Here is an 18,781-nt window from a genome sequence, read left to right as displayed (position 1 = left end):
TGACAAACCTGGTTAGCGCCACGCCTGCCCTGTCGGTCCATAGCGGCTGCTTGACTGTAGACGCGCATCTCATATTGTTTTCTGCTGCCCTGTCAGACACAAAAATTCTTGTTCAGGCATTTCACTAGAATCATCATCATCAAAAATGGCGAGACATTTTCACTCCCAAGGATGCCTCCACGTGAGTCTCACTCACTGATATGTAATCTTTGTCCAGTCGAACATTATTGTCCATTTCTTGAAGAATGTCCAGAGTGAACCAGCGAAACTTGGATGACACACACGGTCAATGTTAATGAAATCCTCACAATAATTATCATTCCTAAATGGACTCAGAACGTTTGGAAAGGAGAGACGCGTAATCACGTCACTTACTACTCCCTCCAGCTCCAAGGTGAGTTTCTTTTGGCTCTCGGCGATCTGAATCAGAACATCTCCTGAAAGATAAGTAAAATACAGAACGTAAAAAGAGTGACGTTCACATTTTTCGCGTATCAGAATTTGGCAGGGGTCATCGACATAATGTTGGAACGCGACAGGCAGTCCACAAGGACCACACGAGTAGCCCGCGGGCGTGATTTGATCATTTAAACACTTATAGCATATTGATACACATATTGATCAATGTCTTCACAGCCCCAGCTTAAATGCGCTTTATAAAAAAAAGACAAAAGCCCTTTGAAATGGGCTCGTACAAGATTCCTCAAGGATAGGAACAATTGTAAACTGACTCGCAGATAATAGGCCCGCCATCTCAGCTACCGATGCTCATTTGAGACCTCAATAAAAAGATAGAAAGCGAAAGAAATTATCTCTTGGTTTTACGATTTAATACTAGCGGCATTAGAACTAAAGTCCCCTTGTTCATGCTTTCACTTACCTATCGAACGTGACGACATGGTGTGGAAGGCCTGCTCGCCCATCTGTGAAAGTGCAGTGAAGTAGGCTTCGCTTTTTACAGCCAGAGCTGGAAAACACATATCAGGGGAAATTACTCTTTTCCCAGCTGCGGCAAAAGTTGGAAAGTAGAGGAAACAATATTTGTTTAATTTGCAATTGTTTGCCTTTGGGTAAGGCCAAACTAAAATTCAGCTCAAGGCGTTTCCTGACATTTTTTTGTCGTCGCAGGTCAGTCACATGCACAGGTCCAAAATAATATACCATAAGACCAGATAAGATATCAGATAAGGCGGTCATTATCAATTGGAGAAAAAATATGGCACCACAGGAACATTAACAACAACTGGACGTCACTGCAAAATGAGATGAAAATTTAAGAGGAAAACTGGTCGGGTCAAGGAGCTGCAAAAATGTTTAGTTGATGTGACAACAATCTCTTGACTTTGTCACATGTCTGTGCTGTGTGGTAGGATGACAAGACGGCTCTTATTTACAAAGAAAAACGTCCCCGCCCAGCTACAATTTGCAAAAACACAATATACACAAAAACTTCAGGTTTCTGAGCATGAAAAAAGAAAATTGCCAGGAAAAGCCTTCTAGAACATCGGAACTTTATTTGAAGTTAATCAGAGGAACTTTGAACAGTGCCAGGTGTGTGCTGACTCCCAATTAACACGCGGTTGAATGTAATTGGTTAATGTAAACACAGCCGCATTTAGAAAAGGGTGTGTAGACTTTTGCAACATTATCAAAATTGTCCATTTTTTTTATGTCCAACTTGAATCAAGGTCACATTCATCTTCGTCTCATTTTCTTATAGAAAAACCGAACATTTGAAACTGGGAAAGTGGACTTTATATAAACTGTAAAACATCCAATAGACTGAAAATGTTGTTTTTTTTCCTTCTAAGGGGCACGAAACTGATTTTTCTCTTTTACTCCACACGCCTTGGATACCGGCTTGCAATCGCAAACACAAAAGCACGACAAAAGTCCCAACAAATATGGACTTTGGAATGAGGTTTCATACGACAGACGGTTGACGTTCGAGTTTGTTTAGTTTACAGCACTAATAAACCAAGGCGTGTGAACAGCACACACAAGAGGACTCAGGAAGCGAGCGAGAAATTCTAATTTGACACCCCAACCCCCTCTTTCACATTCGTTGTATTTTGGCTCGCTCTTACCTTGGAAAGCGCGGACATAGCTGTGTCCGAGTGACACAAGGTTTTGCAGGCCAGGGTTGAACTCTTCCGTCAAGCTCTGTTTTAAGGGGAAAAAAAACATGACAAACAAGAAACAAAGATCTTAATCAGATAGTACAAAGTTTTGTATTATCAATCACATCTACACTTTGATTGTTATAATTTTCAGTTGTGTACTAGAACTAATTTTCATTTCATTCAAATTGAGAGCTATCCAACAAAAATATTTGTGATTTACCAAGTAAATCCCCATAGTTGATCGATGCAGCTGCTCACTGTTCACCGCAGACATGTTAATATCCACTCTCGTGCAACCGTCAATAAAAATCCTACGAAAACATCCAATTCTTAACTCATCCGGGGGCCACGGAGTCGAATGTGTCGGACTGAACAAGCGCAGAAGGCTGCTCAGGTTGTTGTTAATAGACTCAGCTGCGACTTGAATAGCGTGCAGTAAATAATTAAACACGGCTCAGCCATAAAACACAACGGCATATCCTGTAAAGCGTGACTTAGCGTTTGCCGTAATGCCGGCTGAATTAAACACTGGGATAGATGTGTGTGTGTGAGTGTGTGTGTGTGTCCATGATTAATATACAAAACATGCTCTGTGTGGTGACATTTAAAAAAAAAAATAATGATTCTAAAATACTGTATGTAGCTTCCGTCTGAAAGACATCACAACCTCACCCATAAATAAACTGACGTTTGCAGTAAGCGCTGAATGAACTCTTTAACCCCAACTGCTAATATTGCTAAATCCAATTGGAAAACACCCTGTGAGGCAGACATGCTAACGACTTCCCCACTAAGCTAGTGACAATTTGATTTTATTAATCTGACTTAACTCATTCACCACCAGCCGAGTTAAAAAAAAAAAAAAAAATGGATCTTTGACGTATTTATCCGTCAATGGTCGTAAATTAAAGAGGAACCAATTTGTCACAGAAGCTAAAAGAAGTGCATTATTCGACCAGCTACAAAGGTTGGGGGGAAAAAAGAAAATATGGAGGTGGTCTTGTTGGTCTTTAAATAAACAACAAACAGAGAAGATTTTTGGATTAAAAAAAAAGAATTTTTATTTCATTTTTTTAATTAATTAAAAATTTAGTGGTTAAGGTTAAAGATTTAATTCTGATTGCTGCCTTTGCCCGAACCCGCATCGCTGATGGCTCATGATAATATATCTGCATGAGCGCAACACTGCGCTGATGAGTATTGATGTTTTCAACTCCAGAGAGGAAATGAGGAAGGAAAATGTGGAAGCCTTGATTAGTGAATTCATTATTTATCGCTTAATAAATTACAGGCCGCGGTTGTCAGACTCAGATGGCGCTGTTGGCTCGTACACTAGGTGGCATTAAAAACCAACAGGATCCACGAGAAGAATCTTAAGCAGCATCAGAAGAAAAAAGACTGCCGGAAATCCTTTCACTTGTCCGTATTTTTAACTGACATGCTCAGAAAGAATCATCGTGAACAATCTCATAGAGTTATGGCACATTGTTCAGCTGGTGAGTTTTAAATCAAAAATAGAGGAGCAAATTATGCATGAGATGTCGGCGCAAGAGACACATTATTATCCCTTCCACGTCGATAAACAAAAGAAATGGAAGACAAAATGTGATCATTCATGCCACAAATGTAAAGACTCACCTGGTTGAACAGTAAATTACCAACCAAAGAGTCTCCTCCTGGATTTTTATGTCAAATAGAGATGGATGCACAGTGTATTGTGATTATTAACGTTGTCTAAACCTCTAGAGGTTTGTCTTTATAATGCAAACCTTTGTGAAATGTAAAGGTTTTAAACAATAATTAAATTTGGACGCACGTTAAAAAGTAGTCATTGAAAGATATCGATGATAATTCTGTCGACATTAACACCAGAGGTGTTTAAATAATATCACTCGTCAAATATCACTCGGAGTTATTTTGATAGCCCACGGAAATATATACATGTAAAAAAAAAAAAGAGCAAGTGTAAATGTCAGGCCGTTCCATCTCTAATGGAGTACTTGGTCATCCCTGTTACTACGATCGTCTCATGGCAAGCTATTTTCTGCTGCAGACATCTCACCCCCATACTGCATCTTGTCGGACTCTGTGCACGCCACTTGAAGCTTGCATCCCCTCCCAAAATGAACATCACTGTCATTTACAAAAACAATTCTTTGGTTTATTCTTTAAAGCACGACAATGTATTTTGACTATGGTGGGCATGTGTGTGGGTGTACATGCAAACAAAGATTAACATGTATTAGTATACTTGGCTGTGTGTGTGTGAGAGAGAGAGATTTAATGACCTCACTAATAGCACCAGGTCTGAATGGTGCAACACGCACAAAGACATTCACCGTGCCCCACCGGGGTCATCATTCTATCAGGTCTATTGCTCTGGAGCTGCTCCACTGGGAACCTTGAGCCTGATTTATAGCCATGCACACTTGCCCACATCGTAATGTGAAGCTGAGCTACAAATGATTAGACATGGGGGATATTACGGATATAACTAAGAAGGCTGCATGCAGGAAAGCCATTCGCCGCTGTGAAGAAAAGGAAAAATCCCCTCGGTATGCAGCCTGCCCCCAGGTTCAATTCCTCCAACCAGCAAGAGGATATGCATCCCATAAAAATTCATGGCTGTTTTATCGATGGAGACTTTCAATTCAAGGGCTGGGGGTAGTGCCTCAACAGAGGGCACTGTGTTCTGAAAATGCATTTTATATTTGATACAGAGCAGCGTCAATGTTAAATCGTAATGGAGATAAGGTGTAAAAGAAATGTGTTACGTGAATTCTGCCTAGCAACAAGTGGCTGAGTCGAAGCAGTAGGACACACAGTCTCTGTTGATTTACATGCTAAGTCTAAATCACATTTTTTTAATCACATTTCATGATTAATGATGAGTTATGATGGACTAATTAAAAAAATGTACCAGACAATTTAAGAGCGTTCTATTTTTGTGCTTTAAAAAAAATAAAATAATAATAATTTGCGCAAGCACATTAAAGAGTGCTGTCGTTCCATTCGCAATGTCGCACACACGTGCATGAAAAATGTTGCCGAAATTGTTATCACGAGGCTGCATTTTGTCTCTACAGTGAGGACATGCGCGTTGTGCACATGCACGGAGGAGGTGGAACAGTAACACACTATGCTCAGATGCTTTCTGTCGACTCCATGATAACACCATCGAGGCGCTCTCATGTCCCCATTATCTGCGTTAGGACAGAAAAGTATCCAGGATTCTTTTTTGCTCGTTTGTTCTTGTAATCAAAACACATCAAGTGGGTGATTTTCGCAGCGCTGACGCACTTTTTCTTTTCTGGGGTGTTGTTATGATTAAATTTTTTTGATTGTCGATCGTCTCCGCCGCCACCCTGAAGTTCATTGTGATCATCTTGGCCGCCGGCATGGTGGCCTTCATCGGCGCCGTTATCTGCATCATCGCGGCGGTCCATACCGGAACCACCAAGGCGGCTCGGCAGCAGCCGGCGGCCGACAACCGCTCGCTGTACGCGACTGGCGTCACACAGCGCCCCGCCACCCGAGGCTCGGCGGCCAAGGCGGGAACCTTGGGTGCTCTCCACGGTTCTGAAGTGCCCGAATCCGAGGCACCGACCTTTCACATCGGGCTCGACGGTCTGGACGGGGTCACTGGACTGACGGGGCACGACCCAGCTGTCAGCCGACTCATATGCACCCCGATCCCCGCCGGAGAGTGCAACCCGAAAAACTTTCAGCAACAAGCGGACGACCCGTCGCTTTACGCGGGAGAAGACTGGGGCTACCTCCGCACCACCGCGGACGAGCTCCGGCAGACCGTCCTGCAGCAAAAGGAGCAAATACAATCGGACCAGCGGACCATCAGGGAGCTGACAGGCAAACTATCCGAATGCGAGAAGGGGCTGAGGGGTCGGGGTGGCGTTGCCGATCGACGCGGAGGTGCCGTGGGCATGTGGGGAGGCAAAAGCCCGGCTGAGGGGGCGCACTCGGAGCGGGTCATGGTGCGGGACAGCCCCGTGTCTGCACCTGCACCTGACCACGTGCTCACGATACGGGCAGTGGATGAGCTGGAGCAGGCCATCAGTCAGCTCAAAGACCGCATAGAGAGACTGGAGGTATGTGCAGGAACAAATCACCCCCTACACACAGCTACACTATACTGCAGAGGCGTAATGAATCCCACTTCTTATCCTGGAGTGCTTGCATGGCATCATTTTAAAGGCAGAGGAGGGATTTCTATCTCAAAACTGTTGAGAAAGACAATTGGCTGAGAATTTAGATGTGATCATGTCTAAAATGCTCATTAGGGATCAATCAAAAGCTTGGATTGGTCTCCCGGTGCAAGCACAGTGAAGTAAAGACGAGCGAGCCTTTGTGAAGATTGTCAGGCTTATATATATGTATATATATATATATATATATATATACAAATATATATTTGCAAAGCCCAAGAAGTAAAAAGTAAAAAACATAATCCTCCATCCCCCTTTCACGGGGATCATAATGGACAGAAAGGCTGATGGATATTTACTGATATGTGTAATCACACTGTAGTAATCCTCGCTAATGTTTTTGACATCATCGGGCTGTTTGGCAACAGTGTTCCTGTAATCTGCTATGCCAAGAAAGCAGATTGAAATTTAATTTTGAAAAAAAAAAAAGAAGGCCTTGGAGAGAAAAAAAAAGGGGGGGGGGGTGAAGCGGATGGAGAGGAGGGATGATGATAAAGTGGTAGAAGAGGAGAAAAGAGAACGACACCATCAGCCAGAGGAAAAGGAGGAGGGGGTCGAGTACAGGCAGCGTAACATGAAACGTACTCTCATCTAACCACATTCTAAAGATGTATAGCCCCCATTTTGGCGAAAGCAATATCATGCATAATGTATGAGTTGCCGAGTTGTAGGGTACAGACCTCTCATTCAATTGCATGCTTGCATTCTCGGTTTTATTTAGCAGATTTACAGCCATCTTTTCATTTTATTTTGAGTCAACCTAAAATGCTTTTTAAATTTTGGGGATTTTTTTTTTTTTTTTTTAATAATAGTGCTTTGGCGCATTATTTGAGAATGCTGCATTGTTTTTTGAGGACCCATCACCTGTGTTTCTCTCTCAACAGCCTCGTCACGTTTCCATCAGTAGGTGCTTGATCTAGCTGCACACTGGTGTTTACAACAGATTGTGTGTGTACAAAGGGGAATTTGTAAAACGGACAATCTGGGTGGACGATTTTGCGGATATGCAAACACATGCAATACGTGTATAAATATTTATGGCAGTCTGAGATTGCTTTTCACGACAATTGTTCCCGCTGAGTACAGCTTCACTGAGCACCTAAAAAAGACAAAGAACTGTTTCAAATATTTTGTTTTGTGCATGAAAGCTTGTCATTTATCAAACCACAGATCTTTAATGATGTGAGCTCCACACAAGCACCTTAAAGCATTTAATACTTACACATGCATTTATGTATCAGATGAGAAGATGCAACTATAATCATTTGTTTTTCCCTCTAGAAAACTCAGAGTCTCAAATGTGTAAACAAATACCTGCCTCAAGCTCAAACGATAGAAATGAAATATTTGAGAACAGATTGCCAAGCATCCAAAGATCCGTAGAATGGCGCGTGATGGAATATTCATGTTGCAGGCTTTGAGCGCAAGTCCGAGCTTCAAACAATGTCCATCCGCCCATTTATTATGCTGCTCATTAGGGTCACAGATGAGCTATAGCATATCCTGGCTTACTACAGGCGAGAAGCTGGCTACACCCTGGCCTGGTCACCGGAAAATCGCAGGGCTCGTATCCATCCACACAAGCAGAAATGCTGCACAGGGATGCCGCAGCCTGGACTCAAACCCTCAACCTCAGCACCGTAAGCAGGATGTACAAACTACACATTCACCCAACGTCAAATCAGTTTAATTTGGCTTGAATTTGATAATAAAAATAAAAATAAAAATAAAAATAAATAAAAATAAAAATAAAAATAAAAATAAAAATAAATAAAAATAAAAATAAAAATAAAAATAAAAATAAAATTAAAAGTAAAATAACAATAATAATAACACATTTTATTTAAAGGCACCTTTAATTATTCATTATTCATGGCCTCGAAGTTGCAGATTAGTATTTTGTACTGAATGCCGTACCAGACAGGGAGACTGGAGTGATGTGGTGGTCGAAAGGGGTCCTCGTGATAATGCGAGCAGCAGAGATCTGAAGTTGTGATTTTTATAGTGACTTGAGGGGGAGACCAGACCGAAGAGAGTTGCAGTAATCTCGGCAGGAAGAGATGCGGTTACGTGAACAAGGACGGCAGTAGTGTGGGGGGGTGAGGGATGGACAGTCGATTAATGTCACGTCAGTGAATGTATGCAAGTTCTGTGTGATTGAAAGGAGAGTGTGCTGTCAAGGATCACACCCAGACTCTTAACCCAAGGGGAGTGGGAAACAAAGGTATTGTCAAGTCGAATGGAAAAACTGTCAGTTTTGTAAAGGGTGAACTCACTGAGTGGCAGAAAATTGGATGTTTAAGTTCTACAAGCAGGCTGGCAGAAAGGGAAGGAGGAAGAAGAGTGGCAATGGGTTTGGAGGAGAGGTAGAGCTGTGTGTCATCCGCATAACAGTGAAAGCGTAGGTTGAATTTGTGAAAGATATGGGCAAGAGATAGGATATAGATAATAAAGAGGAGGGGGCAAAAGACAGACCCTTGTGGGACACCAGAACAAATGACGTACTGACGATTTGGGCGCACAAAACATCGCCAATAGATTCTCTGTTTAAAGTTCCTCCTGGCGTGAACTCCACCAGCCGTCACAGCTGGCTTGAGAGGCATTCAGCGGAGCAGACTGGTCATATAACGACTAAAAATGACACTGCGACTTATTACCACCGTTTATCTGCTTTTGCATAAGTCATATTTTCCTCAGACCAAATCACTCTGTGAATGGTGCATCCTCTTAAAGAAGAGCATGGTGTGTTCCATCACATCAATTCCAGAGGCGCTGCTTCTTACATAATGCTTGTCCTTATGGGGGAACTGATTCGATCCTTCTATAGCGCGACCTTTATTTGTAACATCTTACGCAACACATGTAAGCACATTGCACACTGGTTAGGATCACTCAAATCACAAATTGTTTTTACAGTACATTTTTTGGACTATATTTTTGTGATATACATCGCCCTTGCTGAATATTTTAAATGCACTGTGTGTTTAAAAACCTTTTTAAAAAAAAATGAAAGCATAATAAATGAGATAAAAAAATTTTTTAAAAAAAAACATGACAGTTGTGGATTTAAAAAGGCTATTTCCAAAGGGTGGATTTGACTTATCGCACAGGTGGTCTGGAATGTAACCTTCATGATGGATGGGGGAATTACTGCACGTCAAGATGAAAGGCCAGTTTGGGGAAATTGGGGCGTTTTCACATTCAAAAGTGTACCTTTGTCTTGCTCCTCTGCAGGCCGACATAAATCTGTTTCCTCACAACCAGACGGACATCAACACCTCAGCAGTTGTGCAGGACGGCAGAAAATCCTTTGGCCCAGAAAGTTTAGTTGGGCACAAAGCAGGTGCAGAAAGGCCCTGGAGGATGGAGGACTTGGAAGGCGAGCTTGAAAGGAAGGTGGAGCTGTTGGAGAAAGAGAGAAAAGCCTTGAGGCTGGAAACCGAAAGACACCGACAGGAAATGGACCAGGGAATCAACAAGCTACATCACCGACTCTCGGGACTGGAAGAAGGTGAATATTAATAGAGAGAGTAAATAGAAATCAGTCATTAGAGAATTGGATTTGGTTGTGTGCTTATGTCAGATAAACTTATAGTGTTGGTTTAAGCAAGCCATTTAGATTCTTTGCTGTAAATAAATTATGCTAAAAAGATCAGTCAGACTTTCAAATGCAAAATTAGAAAAACAGTACAGATGTTTGGTTGAAAAAGTAACATGAAAAAAAGCAAGAAATATTTTTGGGATTTTATGCTACTTTTTGCACATGCTTATTATCTATAATTGCTGTCTCTAACTTTCTTTTGCTTTTCTTGTCTGTTCTAGCTAATTACTTTCCCGAGGGCTACAGACTGTCTTTTCCATCCCGTACAAACTACATGTACGCCGTGGTGAAACACTCCATCCCGAAGTTATGGGCCTTCACCTTCTGCCTTTGGCTTCGGCCCACAGAAGGAGGCATCGGAACACCCGTGTCCTATGCTGTTTCTGAGCAACCCAATGAACTGGTCCTGCTCCAGGGCCTGCATACGCCCACTGAGCTGCTCATCAATGACAAGGTGCTGAAACAATCAAAAGGCATGACATTTACTGTTCTAGAACAACTAAAAGGCATTTGTGGTGAATCTGAGGCACCTCAAATGGTGGCAAATGTGTTCTGACTCCCATTTAATATGCATTTTAATGTGACTGGTTAATTCTGAACACAGCCACACCCGCTAATAAAAGAGGGTGTGCACACTTCTGCAACCACACTATCACAGTTGTTTGTTTTTAAATCTCCTCTCGAAAAGATTTTAAAAATGTACATTTATTGTACAGTTTATAGGCTTAGTTAATGGTGGAGGAGTTTTAAAATGATTGATTTTGCGCTTGTTTGTCATAGGGGAAAAAATGGCATTTGAACAGGGGTGTGTAGACTTTTTAAAGCCACTGTATATAGCAGGGGTGGGCAAACTTTTTGATTGGCGGGCCACAATGGGTTCTAAAATTTGACAGAGGGGCCGGACCAGGAGCAGATGGATGGAGTGTTTTGGTAACCTCACCTCAACGGAGAAAAAAAATACATTTAATTTTAACTGAAAGTGAACAAAAGCATTATAACAATATATATTTCTTTGAAAAACCACAGTATTTAGCATTAACAAGGTTTATTCATTTAATTTTTTTCAAGTTAGGCGGGCCGGATAAAAACGTTTAACGGGCCGCATGTGGCCCCCGGGCCGTAGTTTGCCCTCCCCTAGTATATAATATTTCGCTTCTCAAACAGTATCAAGTGAGAAAAGAAATCCACACAATGCCAATGCAACATCTTGACTTTGTTAAACAAACAAAACAAAACAAAAAAAAACAATGTAGAAGAAATTAGGCAGTAAAACAGTACAAACAAAGTACAAATTCCAAAATTCAAATGCGCTTCTGCTCTCTTACGGCTAGGTGGCACGGCTACCTCTGAACCTTTCTAGAGGCAGCTGGCAACACATTTGCGTGAGCTGGAATCAGAAAGGAGGAGACTGGCAAGCCTACCAAGGCGGGAAGCTAAGGGGAGAAGGCCACGGTTTGGCAACTGGTCATGAAATTCGACCTGGAGGAGTTTTAATCCTGGGTCAAGAGCAGGTAAATGCATCGAGACGCTGCGGCATCCTCACCACTGACACCATTATTTTAGGAGTACGGGAAAGGAAATGTGTTTTAGGGTCAGCCACTCTTCTGAAATGAATTTAAAAGCGTTCGTTTTCAATCCTAGGATTCCCTGGGCGGAGGCTTTGATTCAACTCAAGCTTTAGTTGGAGAGTTGTCCCAGATGGCTCTTTGGGACCGAGTCCTATCGGCCGACCAGGTGGCCAGCTTGGCTCGTTGTGGGACGGTGACCCAGGGCAGCGTGGCTCCTTGGACTGAGCGTGGTGTGGAGGTTTATGGTGGAGCCACCAAGTACCCGGGGGAGCCTTGTAGTAAACACAGCCGGAGCTCCAAGTGACAGATGGAGCTTTGGAGCAAAAAGAAGGGTAGCAGAGAGGCGGAAAGTTTCAGCCCTTAAAAATAAAAAAAAGTGAGTATTCCATCTGCGGTAGTTATTATTGGTCCGAGAAATGTTTTTGAACAACTATCTGCGGCAGTGACCTTATGAATGTTATGAAGAAAGCCTTTGCAGTTAAACGAGATGGACAACGGTTTAAAATGGAGCACGTTAAACAAAATAACCTGGGAAGAGTTTCGTCAACATTTTGGAATCATAATATCAAAATACAGTCAAGGGAAGCTAAGAGGGGGAATTTGGACTGAAAAAGTCTACACACCTCTGATCAAATGATTTTTTTTTTTACAATATAATAAAATTAGACCAAGATTAATCATTTCAAAAATTCTTCAAGCTAACCCTGTGCAACTCGACTTTTTTTTAATTCCAAGAGGGGTTAGTGCAATTAAACAACTGAGATCTTGTTTTTGTTAAGGTCTTTTTTAAAAAAAATTTAATATAAGAAAAAAAACATACATTTTAATAGAGGTGTGTAGCCTTTTTATCTCCACCGTAGCCTACCGTCCCGCTTTTAAAGCCCCAGCTTGGTTAGGCAACTGAAAAGGATATTTTTCTCCATGTATTGTATTTCACTAATAGCTGCGGAAATGGTGAAAAACTTTGCTGTAAAAGATGTGACATTTAAAAAAAACAAAAAAAAAAACATTTTTATTCCATGACGAATTTCCTCAAGCAAACCAGCAATCCAAAATGCAACAAATATTTTCAATGTTACCCAACAACTGAGCCGTTTAAAGCTAAAGCGATATTGTCAGTCAAGGTGAGATGATGCAAAATGTTACCAAGATGGGCAGGAATATCAAAAAGCAAGGTGATGAAAGACGATGAAAAGCAAAAAGAGAAGTATGAAATGACTTTTTTTTTTTTTTTCCGCTTTGAGTGTGTTTGGACCTGCATGTTATATTCATACTCGTAATGTCTTGCTGCAGGTGCAATGTGTTCATTTTAGCTTCACAAATAAGGACAGCGTAATCCAAGCTTGTGGGTGGATTTTGGTGCTTTAGATTGCTGAATGAGATGCTGAACATGATCAAATGATTTTTCAACTTTACTTTTATGGTTATGTCAGGCACACATTCGTCGTTTTTTTTTTGTTGTTGTTTTTTTTTAAATTTGCTAATTGCAGAACGTATTTTAATATTTCGCACACCCCAAAACACAGTCTACACAAATGGCTGATTTTTATTTAATAATATGTAATTTGTAGAAATCAATTCACCTCACGGACCATTGAGAGTTCCGTTCTAAATGCGACAACTGCTGCGGCAGGAAAAACTGACAAATTTCAGGTTCTTGTCATCTTCCTACATTCCATGCGTGCGCACCTGGCTAGGTCTATTTTCGTCCTGGTTGAATCCTCAATATTTCGAAAAAAAAAAAAAATCACAAAAAGCTCTAGCGTTGTGAAATGTGACAGAATAAAAACTCGGTGGTGACTGCGGATCAAAAATATTTTTGCCTATTTCCTACACCAGTGTTATAAATGTGTCATGTATCATTTGGATGCAAAGTCCAACCTGCAGCGAATTTTTGTTGGTGTGTTTGACCCCGGCAGAATGTTTATGTGAAAGCAACATTTGAGAAACGTACATGCCAAATCATGTTGTGCCTAATATTGTCTTGCTTTCCAGTGTGCAATGCTGATGAGATTTGTTACGTTAATGTACTGTAACTGTACGTCACAGCTTTTTGGCACTTTTGACAAGCTTTGTGGCATCATACTAAGAAAATTGGAACTGAAAAATAAGCCTGTTTTGTCTTTTTGGGATGTTTTTTTTTTTTTTTTTTTTTGTATTTGTACAATGGTATACGTCCAATCTGTTATGAACATAAATAATGAGTATCTGTCTTGTCGTACTCTGATGTTTATTGTCATTTATTACAATTACATTCTTGCTTTTCACATTTAGAATGTGAGTCTTCTAAATTTCTGATAGACCACGCTACAACTTTGATCCGTGACAAAGTGTCCTTGAGCAAGCCTGTAAAAAAAAAAAAAATAAATAAATAAATATATATATATATATATATATATATATTTTTTTTTTTTTTTTTTTTTTTAATTTTATTTTTTTTTTTTTTTTGGTCAAGGGAGTGGGTGTGAAATAAATCCCTAATTAGCACGAAACTTGACTTTACCCTGGAAGATCGTTTGCTCATGCAATCTTCTTTCATACTAATGGACTGAGAAGTTAAGTCCATCAGCGGGTCAGGGGCTCGTGCCAGACTTCGACTGTCAGCTGGCCAGAGTCACACAACTAATATTTAAACAGATTCAAAGCCTTATTAACCTCATGCGTAATCTGCTGTGTGTGAGAACTTCCTTACACACACACACACACACACACACACACACACAGATGAAGAGGAACTTTATGCAAGAGGAATTCTGCACATGCCATTAAAATTGTGTAGTTGGAGGAGGATGTGTCGGAATTTTTTTAGTATGGTGTAGTGGTGATATAATCGGTTCATTTTATCGACTTTGAAAAAACTCCAAGTGAGCTGGATTGCGCCTTTTTTTTTTTTTTTATTGAAGAATGACTTCTGAGTGGCTCTTCTACCATAGAAACCGACTTGGTGGTTTTTCTCCAGAGATGGCTGTCGTTCTAGAATGAAATTAATCTTTCCATAGAGGCATGGCGGCGCTGACAGAGCGGCGATCAGGATTTTGGTCAGATCCCAGACTAAGGAAGACCCTTTTCGCTCATATCAACCGCTCGTTTTAGACAAGTGGCTATCTCGAGGTAGAGTATTGAAAAAGATTTGGGGACTTTTTCCAAAATCTTGTCAATTCATTTGGATTATATTGTCAGACCTACAGATTTTACAAACATTATTTATTGGCTCAGGATGAGCAAAAGATTAACCGCTTCAAACTTGAAAACTCTGCAGTGCAAATACAGCACAAACGCAAAGGCAGGATCCACACATTTTGTCTTTAAATTACCTGTCTCTCAATTTACTAAGCATCACACTTTCAACGGCAAGGATAAGCAATTTTCGACCCGCTATGGAAATGTCTTCATCAGCACATTGTCTATTCCTCAGCGGTACCGAAGAGAACGAACGTTGGAAGAAACAAATTGAGCGTGTTGCGTTATTTCCCCAGTTTTCCCCAAAGCATTCTGAGTGAACTCTGAAAATCGGGAGACATCACAGCAGCGTGACTATGTGCATTGAAGAGTGGGATGGGACACTGCAGGGATTTAAAACTGTGACCTTTCCAACATAAAAAACTCAATGCTGACCATCTTGACCATCATTCAACCAAAAGATGATATTCCATGATGGATTACTAGTCCAGATCTAATCCATAATGTTCCATCTAGGAATGGACAGTATGTAATCCCATATAATCCACGCAACGGATGGCCCAACAGTTTGCAACATTATGATTGAACTGCTACAACCACACTGGTTCATCTCAGGTTGGGATAAAAAAAAAAAAAAAAAAAAAAAAAAAACTAGGACAAAAATAGTCACTTTACACAATTAATTCAGCATTTTTTAAATCAATTTTGTTAAGTGTTCTTTTGTTGCTTTGTATGTGGGGCAAATCTGATTTCCATATTTGCATGACAAGATTTCTTTTCCCCCTAAACAACTCATCTGGGCTTTAAATTCACAGGTACTAATTGAACCTTGAGGCAGTATTTTCTCTTCCTATCAGATGCTGCAGCGCCGGAGAGTGTCAGAATCTAAAGTAATGTTCAACTGGGATTTCCAGTTTTCAAGCCGTTGTAAATATTGACTGAACTCGTCCATTACAAGAAAATTCTCAGCAAACAGTCAACATTTGAAATAAGAAGGAGCTTTTGAATTTCTTTGTGATCAGAACAAATGATGACACCTCGGAAAAAAGGTTGTTTGATTTTTGTCTCCATTGGAAATAAGATTTAAAAATGTCGCAAAGATGCCAGTACAGATAATTGGCTTCTATTCCAAATCAAATATTTCTAAAACACTCACAATTATAGCAGCTTCAAAATCCCTAAATTTAACTACTCATCATTTTCTTTGTAAGTAATCCACCTACTCCGCCTCCACATGGCTGCCTACCAGAATTCAACACATTTTACACACACACACACACGCACGCATAAAAAAAAAAAAAATTCCCACAGAGACTCCATCTGGACAGGAACACTTGATCTTCCTCCATCTTTGTCACCCACGCTGCCTCTCATCCTCCTCCCACACACACTCACCCCGCTTTAACTCAACATTCATTCAAACATGGTGGACCATCATGGAACACCGGAGGCAGTGCACCATTATTACAGTCCCACACACGTCTGCCATTCGGGCTAAAAATATCCGTAGTCCGTGAAGTCAGTGGGGTGAGGTGCTGCGCATTTAACGACCCGCGCAAATCACATTAGGCAAAACATGCTCCATTTTATGAGGACAATTCAATATTATTCCTTTACAAATGAATGCCAATCATGCCACCGATGTAAACGAGAAAAATGAACGGAACTTATTCTAGCATTTTTATATCAATTTCTACAAGTAATTACATGTATAAAATGCAAAACTATGTTATAATTCCTCAAAATCTCTGGAGGCTTGAATTAACAGTATCCCACCGGGTTATTGCAGTTGTTGTGACAACGAGGCACTCTAAAGCAGCTTTTGCAAATAGTTTAGTGATCAGCTGGGCACACAGCCATTTTTCTTTTTGTACCGAAGGTGTGAAAACATCATATAGAAGAGTCCTATGTGTATTACAAGGTTATTACAATTTTTTTTAGACTGTTACTGGGTGATTGAACGGCTATTTGCCAACAATCACTCCTCATACTAAACCTTATTTTTTACACTCTTGTGATGCCAACTTTCATCTCTTTCTTTTGAAACTTCCGGTCCTTCCTTACCGGTATACGTTCTCATTTTTCAGTGTCAAACGGCCTTTTAGTGGGGCCTGTCAGCAATGACTCATTTTTGTTTTAATGCCTTCATTAAAAGGAGTCACATTTTAACAATGATGAATAATTCAGTCTGTGTGTCATATTTAGAAGCTCGACTTGAGCAGAGTAGCTTTGGCGCACAATTTAAGACTACAGGCATGAAGTAGTCGAGGGTTTGCTCTTCCGGTAATTTTTGGATTATTGATATTTTCATTTTATTCTTCTGGCATTTAAAACTAAAGGACCATTATATAATTAAAAAAATGGCGTGTTAAGACAAACGTGTGCAAATATTTGAAGAGGGTGGATGAGTGTGCTGGCTGCACGCAGCATCGTGAAGGAGGGTGACAAATCCCGAGGGACCACGTGACAAGAGAACGGACAAACTTTGGATTCACACTTCATGGCCAACACCGAATTGGCTATTTCACACTCAAATTTGTTTTGCATCATCAGGACTTCACGGTGACGGAAATCCCGATCAATAAAGCAATTACTCACAGATTTCAAACCTTTGTCCTGCATTTACTCAACTACTCAAAACAACCGTCAAACCTATTCGTCCTTGCGCGTTGAGAACGTTGTTCTTGAACGTTCTCTTTTGTCAACTACAAAATGACCTTGTAAACATCGATTTTTGTAAAACATTCAACATTTTCATTCTGTTGCATCCTTTGCCGAAGAGAATTTTGTATTGTCCATAAGCACCTTTTTTTTTTTTCCCACAATTCTTGGGATTTACTGGGCTAACCTGACGCCTTGAATATCGTATTTTGCGCCATATGTGGAAATGAGACCAGTAAAAAAAAAACACACAAAAAAAATTAGACCACTTTGTCGCTTTGTTAACCTTGTTCATTACAAAAAAACAACAAAAAAAACTGCATGTGGTCTCTGCCTTCTTAGCCCCCCTGCCTTTTCATTTTTGCTTCCTCCTAATGAGACGACATCTCCCTGCTACCAAAATCTACAATCCGCTTGAGCTGGCAACAGGGTTCTCATGCGGAGAGATGAGATTGTTTTGCAGGATGTCACCTTGTAAATAATGAGGTGTCGAATGATAAAGAGCAAAGAGGATGGGCGTAAGTCGTGTGAAAATGAACAACAACTCTCACGGGGGGGAAACAAGGAGTGCTGGATTCTAATTGGTTCAACGTGTTTACGGTTTACACCTAACTGACATGCCGAACACAATGGCCGCCGAACACTACTTAGTATTCCACGTCAGTTTCCTCGTACTCTCTGTCTTAACACCTCCTACACCTCACCCCTACCCCCCCCCCCTTTCCATTCCTTTTCTTCTCTATTAGCATTGGGCCTAGTTTACATCATTTGTTGCCGTCGCAGCGACCTGTTTTACGTTCCCACTTTACAGTTCACGCTGTCTTTTGTCTCTCAACCTCGCACCTCTCTCCATACTCTATCCAGATGAAATATTCATCAGCATCCATACTGCGAGTGGAGCACCCAGAGGAGTCGGTGCTTTCGCAAAGATCGGGCCGTTGAGCTTTGAGAGGAGCGAAAGGAAGAAGGTTGTGTGGCCCGAGTCTGGAAAGGAGAAGAGGCGACGAGAGAAAAGAGTGGTGGCAATCGCCCATTTCTGGCAGGCAGTATTTCATTTCAGTTTGATTAACAATTTGGGGTTGCAAATGCCAAAAGTTGTATTTTGGTGTCAAAAAAATAAGTGATATGTTGGCATACCAATTTGGTATCCTTCAGGCTGGGGCTGAACTAAAAATATTAGGGTGACGACTATGCTGTATAATTTCTCTGCGACAAAGAATGGAATATGCTATATGGTAATAGGTCATGTCATTATCCACACCGCTTATCCTGTACATTTTTATTTCTCCAATAAAATTGGAAAAAACTGAAAATAAAGGCTTGTATCATTTTCCTAAATATTATAAAGAAAATACATAAATTGAGCTTGTTAGTGAAAACTGTACCATTCCCGGCTTTTGAATGCAGCATTTCCGCAATTTAAAA

General features: G+C 40.7%; 2 protein-coding genes across 7 annotated transcripts in view; one reads left to right on the top strand and one right to left on the bottom strand.

The window, feature by feature from the left end:
• baiap2l2a (BAR/IMD domain containing adaptor protein 2 like 2a) overlaps positions 1-10,409 on the bottom strand; it is a 39,749-nt gene extending 29,340 nt beyond the window's left edge. For 4 of the 6 annotated variants that reach the window (XM_088316165.1, XM_088316166.1, XM_088316168.1 and 1 more), the window contains exons 1-6: positions 2,344-2,484; positions 2,088-2,163; positions 881-967; positions 376-437; positions 197-268; positions 9-89 (exon numbers count right to left, since the gene is read on the bottom strand). In XM_088316165.1, the coding sequence (XP_088172291.1) occupies positions 9-89; positions 197-268; positions 376-437; positions 881-967; positions 2,088-2,163; positions 2,344-2,397 (432 nt within the window). In that variant the 5' untranslated portion in view covers positions 2,398-2,484. Of the gene's footprint in view, positions 1-8; positions 90-196; positions 269-375; positions 438-880; positions 968-2,087; positions 2,164-2,343; positions 2,485-9,559; positions 9,749-10,268 lie in introns of those variants that run through there. The other 2 variants (XM_088316167.1, XM_088316169.1) reach the window with 2 other exon arrangements.
• Positions 5,475-13,832, top strand: nptxra (neuronal pentraxin receptor a). Its single transcript, XM_088316171.1, has 5 exons — positions 5,475-6,229; positions 9,581-9,857; positions 10,169-10,401; positions 11,279-11,458; positions 11,589-13,832. Exons 1-5 carry the CDS (start codon positions 5,522-5,524, stop codon positions 11,817-11,819), a joined length of 1,629 nt encoding a protein of 542 aa, XP_088172297.1. The 5' UTR covers positions 5,475-5,521; the 3' UTR covers positions 11,820-13,832.
• Positions 13,833-18,781: the final 4,949 nt, after the last annotated feature.

The sequence above is a fragment of the Idiotropiscis lumnitzeri genome, chromosome 15, assembly GCF_059441095.1.
Source record: "Idiotropiscis lumnitzeri isolate Australia: NSW breed Sydney's pygmy pipehorse chromosome 15, RoL_Ilum_1.0, whole genome shotgun sequence".
In the NCBI taxonomy this organism is placed as follows: domain Eukaryota; kingdom Metazoa; phylum Chordata; class Actinopteri; order Syngnathiformes; family Syngnathidae; genus Idiotropiscis; species Idiotropiscis lumnitzeri.
The sequence above is the reverse complement of the archived record's forward strand: the minus strand, read 5'-3'. Positions and strand labels throughout refer to the sequence as shown.

Bases quoted from the DNA above. Each gene is read 5' to 3' on its own strand.
- nptxra (XM_088316171.1), top strand. From the start codon at position 5,522: ATGGTGGCCTTCATCGGCGCCGTTATCTGCATCATCGCGGCGGTCCAT. The intron at 9,858-10,168 runs GTGAATATTAAT...TGTCTGTTCTAG, and splicing joins ACTCTCGGGACTGGAAGAAG to CTAATTACTTTCCCGAGGGC. The intron at 11,459-11,588 runs GTAAATGCATCG...TTTCAATCCTAG, and splicing joins TAATCCTGGGTCAAGAGCAG to GATTCCCTGGGCGGAGGCTT.